Source organism: Ctenocephalides felis, unplaced genomic scaffold, assembly GCF_003426905.1.
Source record: "Ctenocephalides felis isolate EL2017-DRISC unplaced genomic scaffold, ASM342690v1 CF-g0.4_SCAFFOLD_00539, whole genome shotgun sequence".
Taxonomy (NCBI): domain Eukaryota; kingdom Metazoa; phylum Arthropoda; class Insecta; order Siphonaptera; family Pulicidae; genus Ctenocephalides; species Ctenocephalides felis.
The window spans coordinates 39,294-64,408 of record NW_020536693.1 but is presented as its reverse complement, the minus strand read 5'-3'; the positions used below and the strand labels follow the sequence as shown (position 1 = coordinate 64,408).

General features: G+C 31.6%; 1 protein-coding gene across 1 annotated transcript; it reads left to right on the top strand.

The window, feature by feature from the left end:
* The first annotated feature begins 10,972 nt into the window (after positions 1 to 10,972).
* On the top strand, positions 10,973 to 11,728 carry LOC113366051. Its single transcript, XM_026607603.1, has one exon. It carries the CDS (start codon positions 10,973 to 10,975, stop codon positions 11,726 to 11,728), a length of 756 nt encoding a protein of 251 aa, XP_026463388.1.
* Positions 11,729 to 25,115: the final 13,387 nt, after the last annotated feature.

The window sequence follows — 25,115 nt, the reverse complement described above, 5'->3', positions numbered from 1 at the left end:
TCAAAAAAGCACAAATGGAGTTAGTCAAAGTTATTCAAATAGCATATAATATTTCCGTGTATATTATAATTCTAAAACCCGAAAAAAGAATCCAGAAAGTGATCAGTGCCCGATATATGTGCAGTAAAGTGTACGGGGTTTCATAAAATTCGCCCAACCTCATTCGCCCAACTATATAAACGGTCCCACACTACTGAACAATTTAAAGAAAAGAGAAAACACAAACTCAAAACCAAAGCACCTCTTCAGAAAAAGTACAGTGAAGTCACTATTTATCCCTCTGAAACGGCTCATAAAATTGATAATAACGGCGATAATACAGACTTGTTTCTCAAACTGATCAAAGGACCTCGATATATCTAAAATTTTGAATCATGTTCAAGTGTTCTTGCATAAATTCTTAGCAGCTAAGGATATAACCGAAATTATGACATTCGCAGTCAAATTTTACAGATGGATTCTGAGCTTAATGACAGAACTGCAAGTGCCTAATTAGAAAAGTACCAAAACTCATCTCAACAATTTTTATTTGACTATGAAATTAGCGTTGCTTTTCTATCCGAAACGTGGATGCTGGATACAGATAACTACTATATACCTGGCTCAGTGGCGGATTAAGCTTTCTGCCGCCCTAGGCCCTATCCGTTCAGGCGCCCTTTTTAATAGACAAAATTTTACTTTTTTAATTAAACAATTTATTTTAAATTATTTAGATATAATTTTTAACTTTGCGTTGGGTAAGTTAAAGTAATTGCACAAAAATCGAAAATGTTTTTTTATCTTCACGTTTCAAGGCCCTCTGAACATTTTGGTATTCTTCGAAATGTGTATGTGTGTATGCATGTATGTATGCATGTTCGATTCCGATTCATACGAAGACGTTCTGATTAAGTTTTCGCTGAGGCTGGTCTAGCCGTTTCGAAGATACGAAGTAAAAAGTGCAAATAAAAATCAGAACTTTACACACTGAATCTTTTCCTTATGTCGTATTTTTGTTGAACGTAAGTCGACTGTTGATCCATCCATATTTCATTACTTCATTATTAGAAATTATCTACCAGGGCTGACTATTACAAACTTCCCGAAGGAGCAGTTTGTTTGAAATTTTAGAGTTTTTTTTGCAAAGCAATGTTAACAAAATTTGTACTTATCATTAATATTCTTATAAAGTATTTGATAATTTGATGCACGTATGTTCAATGATCATTTTTCACCACCAAGTGTTATTTTCATAACTTTTTTCTGGATCTTTACAACCGCTGAACCTGCCTTCCCGAAAATTGGCTAATCGTTGATCGATTGCTCTCGAAATCGTGGAGAAAAATTAGTATACGTCCTAATTGCGTACATACATATTACTTAGATCCTAACACACGCACACACAAACATCAATTTTTCTAAGGCATACATGTTTAGGATTCTTTAAAACGTAAAGATATGCAAAAAAGTTCTTTAGTTTTTTTTGCGACTACTATAACTTACCCCGCGAGAAGTTAAAAATGAAAACAAAATTTGTACTGATTATTAAATTTTTTTGTAAAAAATCTGAAAATTTCTTGTGCAAATCTACATTGATTATTTTTGACCACCAAATGGCACTTTTTTGGATCACCAAAAACGCTGACGGCCATCGCAAGAATTTAGTCAATTCTTTATTTCGTCGCACAAGTAAAATGTTTTGAATTTTTCAATCGGATAGAGAATGGGCCTCTAAATAATTAAACAACTATTTTTTATCATTTTGTTGCCTATTCCTAAATGGGCAAAACTGTATTTACCAAAAACTAATCAGCACATCTTGCCGACAAATTGAATCATTCAATCCATCCATCTCAAAAACGTCAACAAACTAGTTGGTTTGGTATTTAGCCTTGAGGCAAGTTACATGAACTTCCCGATATGTGTAAATAATCGACTTAATCAAAAAAAAAATGTGTAAATAATACACTTCATCAATCCTACTTTAAAAAAAACAATAATAATTTGAGCAAACTTTGACGAATTTTTAAAATTAAACTACTTGTCGTAAGGCTCTAATATTACAGTAAATTCTATAAAATCATGATGTATATCGCCAAGAAAAGTTCCATGAAAATCGGCGTAAATTTTTTTTTCAACAGTTAATTACCTAGATTAGATTTTCACCTAAAACTAATCAGTACCATTCCCAACTAATATCTTTCGAACAGTTTTTGATTTTTTAAAATCGGTTCGGTAGGATGAGCGTAAATGTGGACGAAAAGTTTCTTTTTTCCAAATTACAAAGAAACGGCTCGGCTGATCGTCGCACGAAACTGAGAAACGATAATCCTCATCGAGATACATCAAATGCTTTTTAAATATCTGAAATCGGTTCAGGCGTTTTTGAGAAAACGTCGATGAAAGTTCTAATTTTGACAAATGCCAAAAGACCATACTAATTTTTGCAAACTTTGACGAATTTTAAAGCTAAACGAGTTGTCGTAGGGCCGTAATATTTTAGTATGACCTAGAAGACTGTGGTATCTACCGTCGAAAAAAAATCATAAAAATCGTCGAAATTTTTTTTTTTAAAAACTTTATTACAAAAAACGGCCCGGCCGATCTTTAGCAAAAACTAATCAGCACGATTCCCAACTAATATCTATCGAATGGTTTTTAAATTTTCGAAATCGATTCAGAATTGCGGGCTAAAACGTGGACGAAAATTTTTTCACTTTTCTGCAATTTACAAAGAAACGGCTCGGCCGATCGCCACACAAAACTCAGAAACATTAGTCCTCATCGAGATACATCGAATGGCTAAATTTTTGAAATCGGTCCAGCCGTTTTTAGAGAAAACGTCGATTTACGGCAAAAAATCTGTTCACACACACACACACACACACACACACATACGCACACACACACATACTTTTTCCAAATTTGGTCTCATTCGATTCAGAATGGGTTGAAACGTCGAGAAAACATAAAATTAGCGATTCGGATTTTTTGATGAAAACATAAACTTCTCCTTCGGGAAGTTAAAAAATAAACACAATCATACATTTATTTTTCCTAAGATATGCAAAAATGTTCAGAAGGTTTTGAAACGTAAATAATAACGTAAATAAACGTAATATAAACAATTTCATTTACGTTTCATTTTTCAAATCACTATAACTTACCCTTCAAGGGAATGCCAATTGGTGGTCGTTTTAAAGAAAGAAATAATTAAATGGCCATAAAATAACAATTAATATATTATGTTAATTTCCGAACTGAAATAAGAAACCATCTAAAATCATTTTAAAGCGTTTTTATGTAAGATTCACCTTAACAAAGTTGCAAGAAATAAACAGAGCTTCAATATTTCTCCTAAAAAAGCTTATCAATTTGATAATTTTTAATTTAAAAATTATCAAAATATTCATTTCTCCTAAAAAAGCTTATCAATTTGATAATTTTTATTTTAAACATGATACATCAATAAAATATTAGTGAGGCGAGAGGCGCCCTTGAATAAGTTTGATTAGAAAACGAATAACCTTCTATTTCATAGAAAATTATTTAAATCAGGATACTAAATATAAATTGCCTTGACAATATTTCGGGTTTAAAATTTTGTCATTCGGAAAAATTTGCCGCCCCCCCAATTGTGCCGCCCTAGGCCCGGGCCTCACGGGGTAATGCAGCACTGGCTATGAATAGTAGAAGACATACATGACATCTAGAAGAAGAGGCACAGCTGTACTAGTAAAATCCAAGATTTCTCACATTGCGATCAATATACAACAACTCACTAGTATGCAAGCAACCGTCTTCAATATCCACCATAGAATGAAAGAAATTATCCTGGTGGTTATCTATGCACCTTCTAAAGAAACATTGAAACTACGCAAGCAGAAGATTTATCAATCGTCATGAAGTTGGGACGAACAGTTATAATCGGAGGCGACTTTAACCCTAGATACTCATCCTGGTTCTGCCAAAACCATAACAGATCAGAAAGAACTCTAGCAGAATTTCTCAGCAACAATATTCACAATATTACAATTCACATAAAAAATAAAATGATTCATAGATCAAGCTATGTGCAGGGCTTGATAAATAAAACAAATATGCAAGACAGATATTAGAGCTGTTCAAAGAATGAGATTATATCGTCAGCGAAAAAGTAAAAAAATACAAACAGTAAATTAATGTATGTTAATTTTAATTACATGAAGATCTTCAAACACAATTGTTACAGGATGAGTGAATTTGCAAAAAAAATATTTGTTTAGACGTTGTTTAACATAATCCACTGTGTGAACGAATATTATAGAATTTATTAATCAGCAATTACTTTAAACCGATCATGTCATATTTCAAGTATGACTTTGATTGCATTATTGTTTGTAAATATTATACATATTTTTAATGCAATCATAAATATATAATTTATAATAAATATGTGCATCACGAGTGTTACCATATTACTAATAAACATTATTCAAAATTATTATATGATGTATTTATTTTTACTTAAATTAAATTTGCTGCTTTGTACAGTAGCGAATAAGTTTTACTTCAATCGCGTGTGATACTTACGAGCACTCTTTTATATTCTATTTTCTACATAAGTTTTATTTTAATAATAGGTTATGTTGGATAACCTACCGTAATATCAAGGATATCAATAAAAAAAACGTATAAAAACTATTTTTTGCAACCAATTGAATTCGTTTTTCAAATTTGACTGTTCAAACATTCAGCAACATAGGGTTTTTTACTCAAAGACATTCACTTTCACAAACACCCAGAAATTGTGGTTAACAGGGCAGATAAGGGGCACATTACGGTCGTTATGAACAAAGTTGACTATATTTCTAAATCCATGTCTCTCCTATCTGATGTCAATATTTACGAGCCTATAAATTCAGATCCTACCGATCTTATAAATCGAAATACTTTAAAATTCATTGACTCACTCATCGAAAGCAAGCAAATTCCCAAATCTCTCTCTACAATTAAAAACCTTGCCTCCCCAAAATCCATAAAGACGGTTTTCCTCTTCGACCAATAGTCGCCGACTTAAATTCCCCTCTATGCAAATTATCCAAATTCATTGGTTCAATTTTATCCAATGTCACTCATAATTCTCCCTATTTTGTTAAAAATTCCTTTGAACTCATTCCGCAACTTAACACCCTCATTGTACCGTCTGATTTTTCCTTCGTAAGTTTAGATGTGGTTTCCCCTTTTTACTAACATTTGACCTGATCTTATTCTCTTGGCTATACCATAATAAAGACCATAAATGGGTTGATATCAGCAAATGCACAGATTTCAATTTTTCTTGGTAAATGTATCAAATTCATTATTTCCAATACCTATTTTTCATTCAACAATTCCTTATTTAAACAAAAATTCGGCACTTCTTTAGCGTGATGCGTGATCATTTACTGTATAATTTGTAACCCTTTATTCATTGTTAAGAAATGGAGAAAGAATCGAACAAAGGCTGACAAGTCATTAGAGCACTTATAAATGATATTTGAAAATTTATTGCTTGATCTTCAAGAAATTAAGAAAAATCAGGCAGAAATATTTGCATTTACAGTTTCTCACAAAGAAGCAAAAAGTGATATTTTCATGCCTAATCTCAGAACATTCGTTTTTGCTTTGGAAAAAATAGATTTTAACAGAAGAGGGTTTCGGTTTTATAGTTTGGTTTTATAGCGATTTGTTTTTTAGCATACAACTGTTAGTACATTAGAGGCAGAATGAAAAACATCTGAAAGTACACAAACTAGTTTTATCTGCTTCAAACCGACAAATATCCTACGTCAATATTAAATATTGGCAAATGAAAGATTTAATAGAGTACATGTATCGGGGCGAAGTAACCATTGGTGAACTTCAATTGGGAGCACTAGTAAAGGCCGCAAAGGAACTGCAAATTAGAGATTTTTTGATTAAGGAAAACATACCCATTCGAGGTGGTAGAAGTAATTGAAAATATAGTAGACCTCTCCAGTGATGAAGAGGATGAATTGAATCTAGTCCAAGTCATTCCATTTTCGATTTTCCATTAGCGCAATATGTAACCAGAATATCTAAAAATCGAGAAAGATTACTGCTTCTGAATGATTACACATATTCACATATTTAACGGCGAACGTGTTTGTCGTTATTATATAGTGTTCTTAGCCTTATTTTAATATTTTATTGATTGACTCATTTTAATAAATTGATATTTTATTGGAGCATTCAGACATTAAAGTGGCTCAGCCAGAAAGAAGCAATAATTGCTCATTTAAACACATTATTAGAAAATGAAAGTTTAGTACATTAGAGGCAGAAGGAAAACATCTGAAAGTATACAAACTAGTTCTATCTGCTTCAAACTGCATTTCTCAAAGTATTTTTTTTAGTGCTAATTCAAAATTATTATTTTTGTAATAAAATATCAGCGAAAAGACAAAAGTGTTCTGATGGAGAAAACTTTAAACTCGATGGCGACATATTGTAATAACAAATGCGGTGTTATATTACATTTGTGCGGACCACAAACCGTTTAATAATGTAAATGGTAAAGGTTTTATTAAACTTCTCAAAACGATTGATAGTAGCTACAAAGTACCATCGAATACCGATTATAAAAATCTTACGACTACGAAGTTCAATTTAATGAAATTTTCATTGAAGTCCGAACTTCAATTAAGGGACCGATTCTGCCGCAATTTTATGATAAGGTCATGTTATGAAGAATTTTCCATAGTAATATAGACAAAAGTTATGCGGTTGGTGTTCAGTCAGGCGAATTTCTCCGGTTTTCTGATACAAAACATAACCTAAAAGCCGCACAAATGTCAAAAAACGATGTTAGATAAGTGTGTGTTTCTGATACCTCTAGATTAACATACGAGTGACGTTGCAGTTTATGTATAAAATGCCGGAATGAACAGCAAATACATGATATTTTGACAGCATTCAGTATGATTCATTCGCATAATGTATGGAAGTCGAAGCGTAACATAGCTATGCCGTAACATTTCTCTGTTATGCGGCAGAATCGGTCCATAAAAGATTTTTGATAGGTGCAATATATGCACCGACACATTAAATATGGTCAGCTATTTTTGGGTATAACTATCCATTATTTGAGCGTTAAAATTTTAAAATTGGCTGATTTAGGAACTAACAACATAAACATAAACAAGGAAATGCATACAGGAAAAAATAACATCAGAAATGGTGGATTGGCAGCCAGATGTTAGTAAGTTAACCGCAATTGTCACAGATAACATTAGTAATATGGCACATAATGAAAGTGATAAAAAAACATTTCGGGTTTGGAAGTAACAAATGTTATCAAAAAAAACAGAAGTATCGTAATTTATTATTAAAAGAATAATATGACTACCGACAAGCTGAGAAAAGCACAAATCGAAAGCATAGGGTAACCAATCAAAATTAATATTAGACGTTAAAACGAGGTGAAACTCCTGTTACAAAACTAAACACAACAGATACCGTTTTCAAATTACACTACCATGGTGTGTCAGTGATAACCATAGTCGCTTGTCATGTTAGTTAGAGAAATTTGTGAAGTTGACACTATACGTGGCACAAGTAACTAAACTATCAGCGGCTGAAGTAAAAATAATAGGTGCTATCAAATTGGATAAAATATAATTAATTATGTCGCCATCTAACGGTGTGCTTTAGAAATAACCAAAATCTGGTAGGGGGGCTTTTGACCCGCCATTTTGAGCTTTTAATTTTATTCTTTATTATTCTGTAAAATGTAGTTGTTTAAAATACATGGCTAAGACAACATCGTCGTTTCATTTAAGTATATTATACATTTTGGTCCATCGACACGGATCCAGTGATTAAAAATTACAGTCCACACTTTACAATTTAATATACGCGAGTTCGTCTAAAAATAAAGCCAAACAAAGCTCTACGTGAATGAAAAGCCGGGAACCTGAGAAGCCGCCATTGAAGCTTGGAAGCGTCGCCTGGAGTTCACTGGAATTGGAACAACTACAACTAAAGATCACAATTGGAAATACAAGTAAGTCCACAATTAGTTAAAACCATTTCAAAATTGCTTAGTATAATTGTTTGTAAGGTTTAGTCTATGTACGGTATACTTTGTCATTGTGGTTATTTAATAAATCGGGATAGGAATTAGGAACATATTCCTATTATATATCAATACAATTTTCCCATTACATACAAAACTACGGATTCAAACAAATTGCGGTAGCAAATTTATATATAAACTATCGTAAATTCTACACGTGAGTTTGTAAAATTTAAAATGGCGGACATTGAGACGCTCAAACAACAAAGGGCTCGATTAATAAAATCTATCGCGCTTATTCAGAATTTTATTAATAACTTTCAAGAAGGAGATAGCAAACATGGCTTAATCCTCAGAAAAAAGAAACTAGTTGAGATTCTCCAAAGTTTAGAAGAAAATCAAACTGAATTAGATGTTAGATGTCCAGGAACTTACTCAAAAGAGTATGAGGAGTTATTTGATTTACATTTTGAATTGTCAGCTCGAATTGAAGATATCTTAGAAAGTAGCATTAACGAAAACAAACCAAATATAGATTTAAAACATAGGCAAGTTAACATCAAACTTCCAGACATAAATTTACCAAAGTTCAGTGGAAATTATTCGGAATGGAAGTCATTTATAGATATTTACAATTCACTTATACACAACAACGAGCAATTGTCAGACGTTCAAAAACTTCATTATTTAAAAGGGACATTACAATCACTAGCATCTGACTTAATATCAAATCTTTCTATGACCAATGAAAATTACAACACGGCATATAATTTACTGCAAGATAGATATAACAATAAATACTTGATAATTACATCACATCTACAATCTCTAAATGATATAAAACCTATACTAAGAGGTTCACATGAAAATCTACAATCATTTTTAAACCAAGCGAGGCAACAGACGCAGTCACTAGTAACAATTCACCAAGATGCAGTTTATTGGGACATAATTTTAGTTTTTCAGCTCACAAATAAATTAGATCACCATACTCGTTTAGCTTGGAGTCTATCACAACAAGAAGGAGAGCTGCCAACGTTAAACAAATTTTATAAATTTCTTGAAACCAGGTCGTGTGCGTTGGAAACAGCAACCAAGACTGGAAAGATAGAACATTCCGGGGTTAAAATCAAATCTGTAAATATAGTGTCTCAAGATAATCAGCACAAACCATGTATATATTGTAAATTGAAAGGACATCGTGTATATAATTGCTTCAAATTTAAGAAACTACCAATAACACAAAGACAGGAAATTTTAAGACTTAATCTCCATTGTGAGAAATGTTTAGAACCTGCTCATTCACCAGATGTATGTAAATTCAGTCCGAACTGCAGAATATGCCAGAAGAAACACCACACAACGATGCATGTATATAATGATAATGAAGATTCCACCTCAGAGGAAACAGCGAGAGGCAGTGAAGCTACACAAAAGGTACTATTTTCACAAGAGTCCAATTCCATAAGTGTTTTGTTAGCAACTGCAATCATCAACATTGAAAACACTCGAGGGGAGCTTTGTGAAGCAAGAGCACTATTGGATAGTGGCTCACAGACCAACCTGGTCACAAAAGATTTAGCAGCTCCCACAATTTAATTCCCAAAACACTCTGAGTGTACTACAGGGCAAGTCATTAGGAGTATCTAAATCAACTAAAATCAAGATAAATTCAATTAATAGTTCGTATAGCAGATCAATAAACTGTATTGTAATAGATAAAATTACAACAAATTTACCTGCACAAAAAATTGATGCAAGTGACTGGAAGATTCCAAATAACATAAAATTAGCAGATCCCTCGTTTGCAAATCCTAGGCCAGTAGACTTACTAATCGGGGCAGAATTGTTCTTCGAAATTATGCAGCAAAGTAGTATCAAACTAGGTTATAATCTTCCTATATTGAAAAATAGTAACCTTGGGTGGATGCTATCGGGAAAATATAAGGAACCAGCACAACAAAAGTATGTAGGATTCATTATGAAGGAACAATTATACGAAGAAACTAACAAGTTTTGGCAGCTTGAAGGAATCAAGAATATATCCCCGCTGCAGGGCTCAGACAGAATTTGTGAAGACCACGTCATGAGAACTGTTCATCGACATAATAATGAAAAATATGAAGTCAGTTTGCCATTCACTCAAAACAAGAACAGAGATATTGGAGATTCACATAACTTAGTTAAAACAGGTTTGATAAACCTAGAGAAGAAATTTAAAATAACTCATAATCCATTTAAATTTAATTCAAAATCTACAGAAGATTTATTAGAAAGTAATGAAATAATTAATAATATTAGGTCTACAAGAGATAGAAAAAGTGATTATTTGAACAATGATGAAAAAACGATAAGTTGCAATAAACAATATAACAAGACATCAAATAATAATAATACAAGTAATTCAAATGAATGTATATTAAAAATACATCCAATTGGTCAAAATTTTAAAAGTACTTTATCTCCATCGCACACCAATAATTTATTTCAAAAATTAACATTGGATGTACAGAATAGAAATGAGAAACATGATAAACTTGTTGGAAGTCGAGTAAACAAATTGTGCGAACAACAAACATTCGTTGAAAAGGAATATTTACAAGATCAAACCACAGTTAGTGTTAAATCAAATCAAGCAATACAATGTTTAAATAAATTCCCAAAAGATGAAAGAATCAGACAAGACTCTTATGAAGATATCAACGCAGCAGACATAGTATCGAGAGAAGCCACTCCTCAGGAAATAATTAATAACAGAATATGGTGGTTTGGTCCAACATGGTTGTTATCAAATTTAGAATGGGCCACCAATAAGTATGAAGAATTGCCAGTAGAAACTATGCCAGAACTAAAAGTGCTGAAAATAACCAGTCATATATAACTTCGGAAAATCTATACTTAAAATGTTCGAGTTTTAATAAATTAATTAGAGTTATGTCATATTATTTGAGATTTAAGTTAAAATTAAAATATCTTCATAATAATGATACATTAACTTTGAGCACCAGAGAATTAGAATATGCTCGCAATGCAATAATCAAATTAGCACAAAGAGAAGAGTTTAATAAAATTATTCATGAATTAGCAAATAGGGGTATCACATGGAAATTTATACCTTCCCATGCTCCACACTTTGGAGGCCTCTGGGAAAGTAATATCAAATCTATGAAACATTACTTACATAGAGTTATAGGATCCACATGTTTGACTTATGAAGAATATTTGACTTTATTAATACAGGTGGAAGCCATATTAAATTCCAGACCATTAATCTCTTTAAGCGATGACAGTACCGATACTATATATTTAAGTCCCAGTCATTTTTTAATTGGAGACCTTATGACTGCCATCCCTGAACCAATAAATGACAAAGTTATTACCAATAGATTAAGCATACACAAGCAAATTACAGCAATGCGAGATCGGTTTTGGCTTTTGTGGCCAAAGGCCTATCTCTCAGAACTACAAAAGCGTACAAAATGGAGTTCAGGCACCAGCAATCTAGAAGTGGACACAGTAGTACTAATTCAGGAAAACCATGTACCACCAATGAACTGGCCATTAGGACGAGTAACCCATGTACATCCAGGCAAAGATGGTAAAGTTCGAGTTGCAACTGTGAGGACTATGAAGGGCTCTTATATGCGACCAATTGTTAAACTAACGCCATTGGTTATGAAGGAAGCTTGAAAATATATTTGTGTATGAAATATCTTAAGTTTTGTTATATAATGTTCATATAAATATTTAGTAATAGGGATTAAAAAATTTATGATACTTAACCTTAGGATTAAAATTTCCATTTAGAAATCTTTTAGTATATCACGTTAGATTTAGTTATCCATAAGTCCATATTCATTTACAATTTTGAACCTTATACTGTTATCATGTTATATTATATTATTATCTTTATTATTCATGCATACTAGGTTCAAGAACTCATGTCACATATTATTATATTGTCTAGGTTATATGTCATGTCATTTCTTTTCGCAATTCATAGGTTATATCTTAATATATCTTCGGGTTGTATTCTTTAATAAACTTTACAAATTGTTGTAATGATGGATGCATACGCATCGGGCGGGAATATGGATAAAATATAATTAATTATGTCGCCATCTAACGGTGTGCTTTAGAAATAACCAAAATCTGGTAGGGGGGCTTTTGACCCGCCATTTTGAGCTTTTAATTTTATTCATTTTTATTCTGTAAAATATAGTTGTTTAAAATACATGGCTAAGACAACATCGTCGTTTTCATTTAAGTATATTATACACAAATATATTACCAAAGCTATCAAATATACTGCAGCCGTTAAAGTACATTACTCGGAAATAGCTATCAGCTATCAAATAATTTCGAGATAGCTATAGCAACATTGCTCGATCCTAGGTGTGAAAACTTTCATACGAGAAATGAAAATACGTGCACGAATGCAATTAAAGCATTGCCAAGTAAAATTTATTGGCGCACTTCAGTAAAATTTTTTTATTTAGAATCCACATAAGCAAATATAGAAAGAAACAAGGGTCTATTACTTAAGGTTAAAGTAACGTATTATATTCTGACAACATTTCTATTTTATATAAACTTGAGGTAGGTTGTAAGAAAGACGTAAAAAAGATTACGAGTTGTATGCACCTTGTAATTTTATACAAATTATTCAAGAATTTGAAGTAAAAAAGCCGTACAAAATGAAATATCTTGATTACATTTTTTTTTTCAAATTACTTCGATATGAAATTTTTTTAATCGAATCGGCCAGGTAATGTAACCCGATCACCAACTGTTTTACAACAATAAATAGAAAATCAACAAATATACTGTCAAATTTCGATATAATATTACAAAAAAGCTTATAGTTTATCATTACATCGAATTATTTTTGAGTTTAGTAAAAGTGCTAAATCGCAAGGTCATTTTTTTTACTATTTTTTTTTTTAGAATAGTCTGAAATGAAAGAAGCTGTATGTGGAAGAAGGTGAACGATTAAATAGACAGCAAAGTGAGTGTTCAATTTGGTATGAACTTCGTCCAATGCGTCCAGAAAACACAATGGACTGTAAAAATAAATTTCCACAATTATCAACGAGCTTTATTTATGCCATGCAACGCGCATACGTTAAACGTGGCTATTAATGATGCTAAAGGTTAATTTTCAACGGTTGATTTTTTTTAGTAATATTGATATTTACAATCTTTCAGTGGTTCACCATTTTGGTAGCAAATATTAAAAAGCAATATAAAATCATTAACATTGAAACAAGTTTGCGATACTCGATGGGAAGCAAAAATAAAGGCGATTAGACCATTTGAGCATAAATAATAGATTATAGAAATTATCCGAGTAATCTTCTACTCGAACAGTTCGGCGTGAATGAGAATTAAATTAAATCATATTAATTTAGTTATTTAATAATAATATAACATGAAATTTTGGAAAAGGTAGATTTCATTGGAAAAATGATGTAAAAAGTTTCTTGGAACGTTAGTTCGTGTGTTGAATCAATTAAGAAAGTTACGTTTTATATGATCAGATGATATTCACAGCAAATATGGGACAATTTTGGAATGTTTCATTCAACCGATATATTTGGAACTTTCAAACGAAGAGTTGAATACGATAGAAAATATTTCGAATGCCAAACAGCAAAAGGTATTAAGCGTAGATGTAAACGATTTGCAAATGCATTTACCTTCATTAGAAATATATGCTAGAGGAATGATTCCAAATATAATTCGGTTGAAAAGAGAAACTGAAAAATTAGATGAGGATGAGTTTAATATTGAGGTGGGTATTGAGATGATGAGTTTAATAGTAAGCCAAATAAAGCAGAGGTTTCCATTTCATTATAAAAAACGACAAGAACTATAATATTTGCAGCAATTTTGAGTACTGATTTGAGAAAAAAAATCACATCAATTTCTGAACTGTTACATTATTTTCCAAACATTTGCCCAGATAATATAACAGAACTAGATAGAAAACGGAGAACTCTTAGAAATACCAATGTCGGTTTCGAAGAGACTGAGACGACGCCAAGTACAGAAGAATTTTAAAGGCACGTATCAAAATTAGAAAAGGCGATGGTTTCTGCGATGTTTCCATAATTATCGATTTTAATAAGAAAACTCCTGTGTTTGGCGTACAGTACTGCGACGGTGACTTATAAATATTTGACAATGTTACAGTATTTATTAAAATCAATTTGAAAACATTTATTATTTCGTTACGGTACGAGAAGTTCCGGCAATTTTCCTTGAGGCACGATGCCATACACCACTAGTTAAAGTACTTAATTATCAAAAGAACAATTAAAATGGTGTTTTAAAACATTTTAAATAAATATTATGAAAATATAATATACCTATTAATTTTTTTAATAAAACGTGTTGACACTTTATCGCGACTTCAGTCAGTTCTTGAGCTGTTTAAAAACTCAAATTACCCACATAATAGTTTATGACAAATCAAACGCAAGTCATAATACTTTAGTATTTAATATTTCAATATAATAATATGATGATTTAATAATTATGAATTACATTCATTCTTTAATAATTATGTAAATATTAATTTTTTTTTCTTTTCAGAAAATCTGTTGACAGTTCATGAACCAAAAGTTTAATTATTTATTTAAATTATTGAAATTTCTAGCATGAAAAATATTGACTGGAAGATATAAATATTTACAAGATGTCCAAAATGTTTAATTCATACTGATATACATACTATATAATTTTACATTCAAATTACCACATTGATATATTAATTTGTATGTATTGTTGATATGTATTTGAGTGCCTGTTGTTTTCCAATTAGAAATATTTGTCAACAACAAAGACAATACTATTACATTTTTACGCATTACATGATGTGTTGCCTGTTGAATAATAAAAAGTAGTTAAATGTATTTTATTGCATGAGTAAATAGTAATTAATTACCCTCCAAATTTTTCTTAATATTTGCAATTGTAAATACAAATTGTTAATATCGGTTTTAAATATCGCGGAGTGACTACGAGATCGATTTTATTCAGATTCACTTTTTATTTTTATAATATTCATGCTGCATCTCATGTCTCCATTTCCATCATATCGACTTCACAAATTTAGCAATATATGTTAAACCAATAAATAATTTGTGGAAGATTGGAAATAACTTGTCCCAGAGTTCAGGTGTTCTTGTATTCAAGAAATAATTATCAATGGACATGTTTGAAGGTTTTGATGAATTTGAAATTGAGGAAGTGCGCCTTCATTCAGCATTTTTTAAGTTACATTTAAACATCACTAGACATTAAAAATTAATACATTGGCAAAAGAGTTGAAAAAATATTTTATAATTACCATTTTATTTACTGATTTTTTATATATCTATTCAGGCTTGTCCATAACTACAGAGTTGGCAGGGTTACTTCAACAAGCGGCTTCAGAAATGAATCGGTGCTCGAAGCTAATTCAGGCCGAAGAAGCGAAGGAGACGAGGCGTGATCTGAGTCGCTTGGCATTCCTTCACTCTGAAAGGAATAAATTAAATGAAATGTATAGGGAACTGGAATTATGTATCAAGTCCCTATTCAGGAATATAATTTATAAACGCAGAAAGTAAGATATTTTGACATTTATGAGCCAATTCTCGGATAACACAGCTAAGTTTTGTTTGTAGACTCCTGCTTTAACATATCATGTCTTAAATAAGCATATGTTCAGGATTATGTATTCTTGGACCACGTCGTGTAGGAGGCACTCTTTTCGATTGAATTGAATGGGTCCTATTCAGTTTCCTTTTCTTTTCATGATCGTTCTCAGTGAAGTCTTTTATGGACTTATTCTTTTGTTATCTTGTCAGTCCACTTTATTTTCTCCATTCACCTGTCTCCTGCGCACCACATTTTAAAACTCTCCAAATAGTTCTTTTTCTTAGAGTCCATGTCCCTGATCCGTAAAGAGCTATGCTCTAGACATAACATTTTTTTTTATCAATATCATCCACAAGTCGAGACTTGGTTGGTTCTCAGTAGTGTTCTCAACTTCGCAAACTCCACCTTGGCGCTTGCGATCTTTGTCCTGATGTTTCTCGTGCTGTATTCGTTTCTGGTCAGAATGCTTCCTAAATATTTGAAATGATCAACGTCTTCCAATTTTTGATTTTCTACTGTTATCTTCAGAGTATCATCTCGTTTTGATACTCTCATCACTTCCAATTTGTTGATGCTGATTTCCGTCCCATATCTTCTACCCATTTCGACGATTCTGTCCATCATGTTTTGCAGCTCGGTTTGGTTTTTTGATATTACCACTAGATCAATCATTTTGCCATATAAAATAAAATATGTAACCAGGAATAGCTGTTACACCTACCATAATTCCTTGAACCGCATAAGTTAAAAAATATTTTTTAAACATCAGTTTATTTACAGAGATATCGCACCTGTCACCAGAAGGGTGAGCATACGTGAATTGGGCCGCTTGATAAGAAAACACCCGGGACTATTCTTAAATGAGTGGACTTTGCGACTCATTGCATTTTTTGTCTATGACAAGGTATATATATATATATAAATATATATATATATATATATATAATATATGATTTAGTAGTTAATTTTGATGTTGAAATATATGAGTGAGTTCTTGAGGGCGATACATCCAAACAAAGAAAAGCCAAAGATTTATAAAAATAATCTTATTTCCAAACGTTTCGACATTCAATTTAATGTCATCATCAGTGGATCTAAAACAGTATGAAAATTAGCATATCTAGGTAATTATAATATATGTGGATTGGTAAAGTAACTATACAATAAGAGAAAAATTAGCAAACAGCAACACTTAACAACAAACCAAATATAAAAGATAGGAAAGGTAGTAGAGACTAGAATTAAATAAATAATTAAAAAGTATAGGCAAAAATATTTAAGTACACTCATATAAACTTACGCATATATACATATATGTACGTACAATTATACACACATATACATATATATATATACATATATATATATACATAATTATTATATATATATATATTATATATATATTATATATATATATATATATAACTAGTTGGTTTGGTATTTAGCCTTGAGGCAAGTTACATGAACTTCCCGAAATGTGTAAATAATCGACTTAATCAAAAAAAAATTTGTAAATAATATACTTCATTAATCCTACTTTTAAAAAAAACGATAATAATTTTAGCAAACTTTGACGAATTTTTAAAATTAAACTACTTGTCGTTAGGCCGTAATATTACAGTAAGTTCTATAAGACCATGATGTATATCGCCAAAAAAAATTCCATGAAAATCGGCTTAATTTTTTTTTTCAACAGTTAATTACAAGAAAACGGCTCGGTAGATTTTCACCTAAAATTAATCAGTATCATTCCGAACTAATATCTTTCGAACAGTTTTTGATATTTTAAAATCGGTTCGGTGGGATGAGCTTAAATGTCGACGAAAATTTAACACTTTTTTTCAACAGTTAATTACAAGAAAACGGCTCGGTAGATTTTCACCTAAAATTAATCAGTATCATTCCCAACTAATATCTTTCGAACAGTTTTTGATATTTTAAAATCGGTTCGGTAGGATGAGCTTAAATGTCGACGAAAACTTAACACTTTTTTTCAACAGTTAATTACAAGAAAACGGCTCGGTAGATTTTCACCTAAAATTAATCAGTATCATTCCCAACTAATATCTTTCGAACAGTTTTTGATTTTTTAAAATCGTTCGGTAGGATGAGCTTAAATGTGGACGAAAAGTTTTTTTCAAATTACAAAGAAACGGCTTGGCAGATCGTTGCACAAAACTGACAAACGATAGTCCTCACCGAAATACATCAAAGGCTTTTAAATTTCTAAAATCGGTTCAGGCGTTTTTGAGAAAACGTCGATCAAAAGTCTAATTTTGACAAATGCCAAAAAGACCATACTGATTTTTGCAAACTTTGACGAATTTTTAAAGCTGAACCAGTTGTCGTAGAGCCGTAATATTTTAGTATGATCTAGAAGACTATGGTATCTATCGTCAAAAAAATAATCATAAAAATCGTCGAAATTTTTTTTTTAAAAACTTTATTACAAGAAAACGGCCCGGCCGATCTCTACCAAAAACTAATCAGCACGATTCCCAACCAATATCTTTCGAACGGTTTTTGAATTTTCAAATCGATTCAGAATTGCGTGCTAAAACGTAGACGAAAAATTTTTCACTTTTCTGCCATTTATGAAGAAAACGACTTGGCCGATCGTCGCACAAAATTGACAAACAATAGTTCTCGTCCAGATACATCGAATGGCTTTTAAATTTTTGAAATCGGCCCCAGCCGTTTTCGAGAAAAAACGTCGATTTACGGCAAAAAATCTGTTCACATACACACACACACACACACACACACACACACACATACTTTTTCCAAATTTGGTCTCATTCGATTCAGAATGGCTTGAAACGTCGAGAAAACATAAAATTAGCGAATCGGGTTTTTTGATGAAAACATAAACTTCTCCTTCGGGAAGTTAATAAATAAATGGTAGTCTTTCATCCATGCTTCCTGATCCTGCACTTAGGTTTTCAGTACCATGTATTTTCTCTTTACCAATCCCTTCAGCCCTTCTATTTTACCATCCACGACGTCGTGCAGGAGGCACTCTTTAGAACAGAACGGGTCCAATCCAGTTTCCTTCTTTCTTCAGGATTCTTGAAAAGGCCGATCTTGAAATGTCAAGAGAACATAAAAATCTCCTCAGGCAGTTACTAATAATGATTTTTTCCATATCTTCACAGGCTGCTTCAGTTCGAGCAGAATCATTGAAAGTATTGATACCATTATATGAAGAGCATGAGCTAACAAGCAAACTGAAAATATTTACGCATAGATATCAAAGGAGACTTGTAAGTTTAACTTGGGATAAGAGCCGATGCAATCAAGACATTGCAATACAGCTTGTCACGGCTATGTTCAGGTGAGAGTTGAGAATAAAAATGTTCACTTAATAGACATATGCATGAAACTTTTGATGGTGATAACCCAGTAAACACCCAGCGGTAGCAGCATTCTTATATTACAGCTGTTCAAAAAATAATAGTATATTGCCAGCGATAAAGTAAAAAAATACAAGCAATAAATGAATGTATGTTAATTCTAATTGAAGAGTGAAGTTGCGAAAACAATATTTGTTTAGGCGTTGTTTGACATAATCCACTGTCTCAACAAATATTATAGAAGTTATTAATCAGCAATTTATTAATCTTCATTTCTCTAATGAAGGTTCATTTCTCTAATGAAGGTTCATTTCTAAATGATAATTACAATGACAAACCGATCATGTCATATTTGAAGTATGACTTTAATTACATTATTGTTTTTAAATATTATAAATATTTTTAATGCTGTTATAAATATAAATTTATAATTTTTTATTATATAAATGTGTATATATAATGGTTGACGCTATGGGTTGAAGTCCCTTTCTGGGGTATTGCAATGACTGCCGCTTATTATATTTTAGTATTTCCCCATTACGAAAGGTGTACTTCAACATCTTAACCCGACTTCTACGAATGTCCTGTAATTACCTGTTAAGACTGATATAGCTAATTAATTATCCATTTTTGTCCATTCAGGTCCTATCCGTACTTATTCACCAGGAAAGACTTGAACACGGTTTCAAGTTTGATGTTCTCTCCAAATCGAAAGGTTGCAGTGGCAGCAGGAACGTTTTTTCATAATGTTTTTTTGAAATTGGATGAAGATTCAAATGGGGCCGGGTTTGGGGTTCGATGGTGTTCAGGCATGTTTCAACTTCCATCATTGAATTGAAAGTAAGTAAACATGACTATGTATATATGATAGTCATGTGGATGTCGTATGAATAATTTTTTTGAATCTTTATTCTTTATTTTTATTATTTTTCATGGATTAAATTTTATTTCTTATCTAGTGGATGCCCTAGTCGCAAACATTGAGATAATGAAAGATTGGAATTCGATGATCCATATTTTAACTCAAGAAAATGATGATCCTGCGACCCCAATCCCCCAACTTCAAGAAATTTTAATTGAAATTATGTTCTGGTGTGCAAGTCTTTCAAGTACTGGTGAATATCCGGGGGAGAGAGCAACTGATAACATGGTAATATTGCATTGCAATGATGCATATATAAAACTGAGGTAACTTGACCTATTTTAATGTACTGACTTTAAGAGGGCGGACAGATAAGCATTTTCCAGAAATGATCTCAAGTTGCAATATTCGCAACGAATCCGAATATGGTCGATGATTACAAGTACAGGACTGTACTTAATTGATATGCAGCGGCTCTCCTGGTCAATTAAATAAACAAAACGCTCTTGGTCTCTTTGTGGGAATCAGTTTGTTGCTTTTAGTACTACACATCTGTTTCCTTGATGTGATATTATAGCATGATAGTCGTCAAACGTTTAAGGCAATAATTTATGAGTCCAATTAGAAGTACAACATTAACTAAATCTAAACCGATCAAGTAAAAGTACCCTGCCCTGGTTTAATGTCAGTACATGCAAATGTGGTAAAACTATCCAGTTGTTTCTTCTTCTAGTGTGTTGATTATATGTTTAAACATTATTTTTTATTTCTAAATTTCATTAGTTTTCATATGTACAGGTCCAAGTTTAAAACAAAGAAAACAAATGAAGGAAGAAAAATTAAATATCAAAAAACATCTAATGCCTGTGATAGCAATTCTGTTGGCTCGCTTCAAAACCAATGTGAATTGTGTTATTCATTTGATCAGAATACCTCAATATTTTGACTTCGAAAATACAAGCGAGATGGAAGATCTGGTTAGTATTTTAATTTTTGTACCTATGAATACTATAAGGATTACTTAGCAACTTGTCTTTGTCTTTGTGCTTGAATTGCCACCAGCAGGAGTATATATTTTAACCAGAAATTTTAATTGCATATGGGAATGTTCATGCATCTTGCATTAGTAGTTTTTCTAACTTTAATATATACTTACTAGTTTTAATCTAGTGTTTTATGTTTACAGCATTTAAGGAATTTATTGGGCGCTCTGCAAGTCATCGCCCAGGATTCTGCAGACACAATAGTGTTGGACAAATGCAGCAAGACTTTGCATTGCCTTTATATAAAGGGCAAGAAGCATTGTTGCAATGCGATGCCGCCATATCGACCATTGTCGACGAATGCGCATTTGTATAATGGAGCCATATCTTGTATGGCTAAGTATTGTGAATGGGGGTACGAATTACATTTTGGTCATGGTAGAAAGTTGTCAAACAATTCATCTCTTGATCAGAAATAATTTTTTGTTTAGCAAATGGATCCAAAATATGCTGAGAAAGAGGATTTTCTCGGATTGTAAATTCTCTGAAGAAAATATACATTTTCCACTATTTACATAAACATAAATTATGTAGTATATGGGATGATTTTTTAGAAGAATTAAAAGTGTTTAGGATGGGGTCTTGAAGAAATCTTCCTATCGACGATCAAATAGGAACCTATTTTTGCGAACAAAATGTGCCGCATATATGTGTATATGAAATATAGTGGTAAGTAGAAACAGTGAATGTATAATTATAAGACAAAATACTTTGCTTTAGCCTTATATATACCAAAATATAATATGTGCTCTTATATTATTATAAATAATGATTGTAATTATATTATTAAATTGATTTAATATAATTTTACATTTCAAATTACCACATCGATGTAATTTGTATGTATTGTTGATATGCTTTTGAGTGTCTGTTGTTTTCCAATTAGAAATATTGGTCAAAAACAAAGACAATACATTACATTTTACGCTTTCATGATGTGTTGTCTGTTGAATATTAAAAATTACTTAAATGTATTTTATTGCTTGGGTAAATAGTAATTCATATCCTCCAAAATTTCTCAACATTTGCAATTGTGAATACAAATTGTTAATATCGGTTTTAAATATCGTGAAATGAGTACGAGAACGATTTTATTCAGCTTCACTTTTATTTTTATAAATATCCATGCTGCATCTCATGCATCCATTTCCATCATATGACTTCACAAATTTAGTGATAAATGCTAACCAATAAATAATTGTCGAAGATTGAAATAACTTGTCCAGAGTTCAGGTGTTCTTGTATTCAAGAAATAATTATCAATGGACACGTTTGAAGGTTTTGATGAATTTGAAATTGAGGAAGTGTGCCTTAATTCAGCCTTAAGGCAAGATGATAGCATTTTACGTGTGAGTTTAAATATTTAATAAAGTAGAAAATAATATATAGGTAAACTCATTTTCTTTGCTGAATGAGTACGAGATCGATTTTATTTATGAGTAAAATCGATCAGTGAAGCTGCAGCTTCACTTTTTATTTTTATAATATCCATTCTGCATCTCATGTCTCCATTTTCATCATATGATTTCACAAATTTAGTTATATATGTTAAACCAATAAATAATTTGTCGAAGATCGGAAATAACTTGCCCCAGAAATCAGGTAAGTCAAATGAAGATTCCACGATTTTGCCATTATAACTTAGCAAATCAATATTCACGACTGAGTTATTTCTGCAAGTATTAAAATATCTTCGTTTGTCTTTGATTGTGATTGTCACCGATTTAAAAGTCTTTGACTAAACTAAGACTACCATTTTATTTAACACGTTTTGTAATTATATGAAAATCGATAATCTCTAATGCCCATGCTCTTTCTATTTGGTCAAAAACTATTTTCAATTAGTAAGATAAATTTGAAGGTCTTTGATTAGATTGAAAGCTTCGCAAAATTTCCTACAAAGCAGATGTTTCAAGACAATCGTCAGTCTGGCGTATCAATCCAATTATTAGAATTGGTGGTATCACAATGGTCATTAAAAATCCATTTCCTCTGGGCATTATCGCATCTGAATCTGGGTATTCTAAACGAATAGTCCAAAATTTTAAAAATTCCAAGATTAATGTTCTGATCCCATCTCATTTGATATTTGACTCATAATTACTATATACATACATTGTTGAAAATTGTACAAATATCGTATATTATCACGAACTTCTCATATTATGTACATATTTGTCTGAGCCAAGTTTGACTTTTTTCATGACATGTTTTAGACTCATGTTATTTCATGTAGAAGCAAAACTATGCATCATTTGCTTTATATCACATTAAGACTTTGTTTCGCATTGAAATAATATGACTAAACATTCAAATTGTTTCACTTCCAATGATACTTATTTGTTCTTCATGTGGAGGCTATAAAATAGCAATTTGATATCATGATATTATCAGTCGTTATTAGTATTAACCCACTTTCACGATCTATTGTTGATAAATTAAGATAATTATATCTATAAATTCTTTTCTTAACTGCTTTAATAACAGCGTTTTTACTTTAATTCAATAGTCCATTATATTTTGTTTCATTAACTTAATTTTTCATTATTATCATATTATTTCATTTATAACACTACTATCACCATAATCTTATTTTTCACCTGTTATTTAATATTTTCCCATTTGTTTTGTTAGCATTCAGCAATTAAAATTTCTATCCAAACCCTATACATTTGAACAAATTTTATATATTCAAAGACGACACAAATTTAATTTAAAAAAACACATAATTTAAAAAAAAACTACCGACACTTTACATCAACAATACAATACATAATTTGAATAGTTTTTTGTACTTGAAATGATGCGCAGATCGTTAAGAATAATTTTTGTTCAACAAGAAACTCATAAACAAATAAAATTATGAATGTTCAAATAGTAGCAAATACAACTAAACTATTTAATATCCGAGAGTATCCGTAAGTCATCAAATAGTGGCACATGTAAGTGTATTTATAAATTAATAAAAAAAAGCCAATCGCTCACCATTTTCTCGATTTTCTGAAAAACGAGTTATACTTTTATGTGATGGATTGCCATGCAAAACTCTACCAAAGGAAAAAACAAGATACAATATTATTTAAATTAAATATAATTTACTAGATAGTTCAGGTTATGTTTTTCGTGAATTTTCTTGTTTTATTTTATTCCATAATACCCTAATAATTCATTTTCAACAAAACAATTGCAACAAAAGTTTTTCAAGATATACTCGTATTTGCATTACGAGGTCAGATATTAAATTGATAAACTGAACTTACATCGGCTACGCCTCCAATAGTACCGCTTGTACCTTATGAAAAAGCATTAGTATTGTCCCGAATCGCGTTTCCATTCACAAACTTTTGAAAATTATCAACTTTTTTATTTAAAATTTTTTGTACTCTTCTCTCATTTTATATATTCTCGGATTAAAAACAAACAATTACACTTTGATCACTAAAGAAATAATGCGGAACATGAAATATAATCTACATAAAACATAAAACAAGCGTGAAGTGTTCTTCATACCGAAAAGAGTTATTTTTTTGACACTGTTTGCAGTGCCGGCTTTAGGGTAGAGCGCGGGCGCCGCGGACGCCCCCCAGCTGATGCTCATAGTTCGAGGTCTGCTTAGCCGTAAATTCCCTAAATTAAGCGGATTTTTGTCTGTCGTCAAAACACATTGGGACCGATTCTGCCGCAAGGTTATGATAAGGTCATGTTATGAAGAATTTTCCATAGTAATATAGACAAAAGTTATGCGGTTGGTGTTCAGTCAGGCGAATTTCTCAGGTTTTTTCATGCAAAACATAACCTAAAAGCCGCACAAATGTAAAAAAACGATGTTAGATAAGTGTGTGTTTCTGATTCCTCTTAGGTAACATACGAGTGACGTTGCAGTTTATGTTTAAAACGCCGGAATGAACAGCAAATACATGATATTTTGACAGCATTCAGTATGATTCATTCGCATAATGTATGGAGGTCGGAGCGTAACATAGCATAACATAGCCGTAACATTTCTCTGTTATGCGCAGAATCGGTCCAATTGTCTATCTCCTTTTAACGTTTTGGTTAAAAAGGAGCTAGCGTTATTGTAGCGAAGCGTAACAAACTCAGCTCATTCGCATTGGCCAGCGAACTTGGCCACTTGGCCAGTCACTCGAAATGGCAAAATCATTGATCACATA

Excerpts from the sequence above, each read along its gene's own strand:
- LOC113366051 (XM_026607603.1), top strand. The coding sequence starts at position 10,973 with ATGTCATATTATTTGAGATTTAAGTTAAAATTAAAATATCTTCATAAT.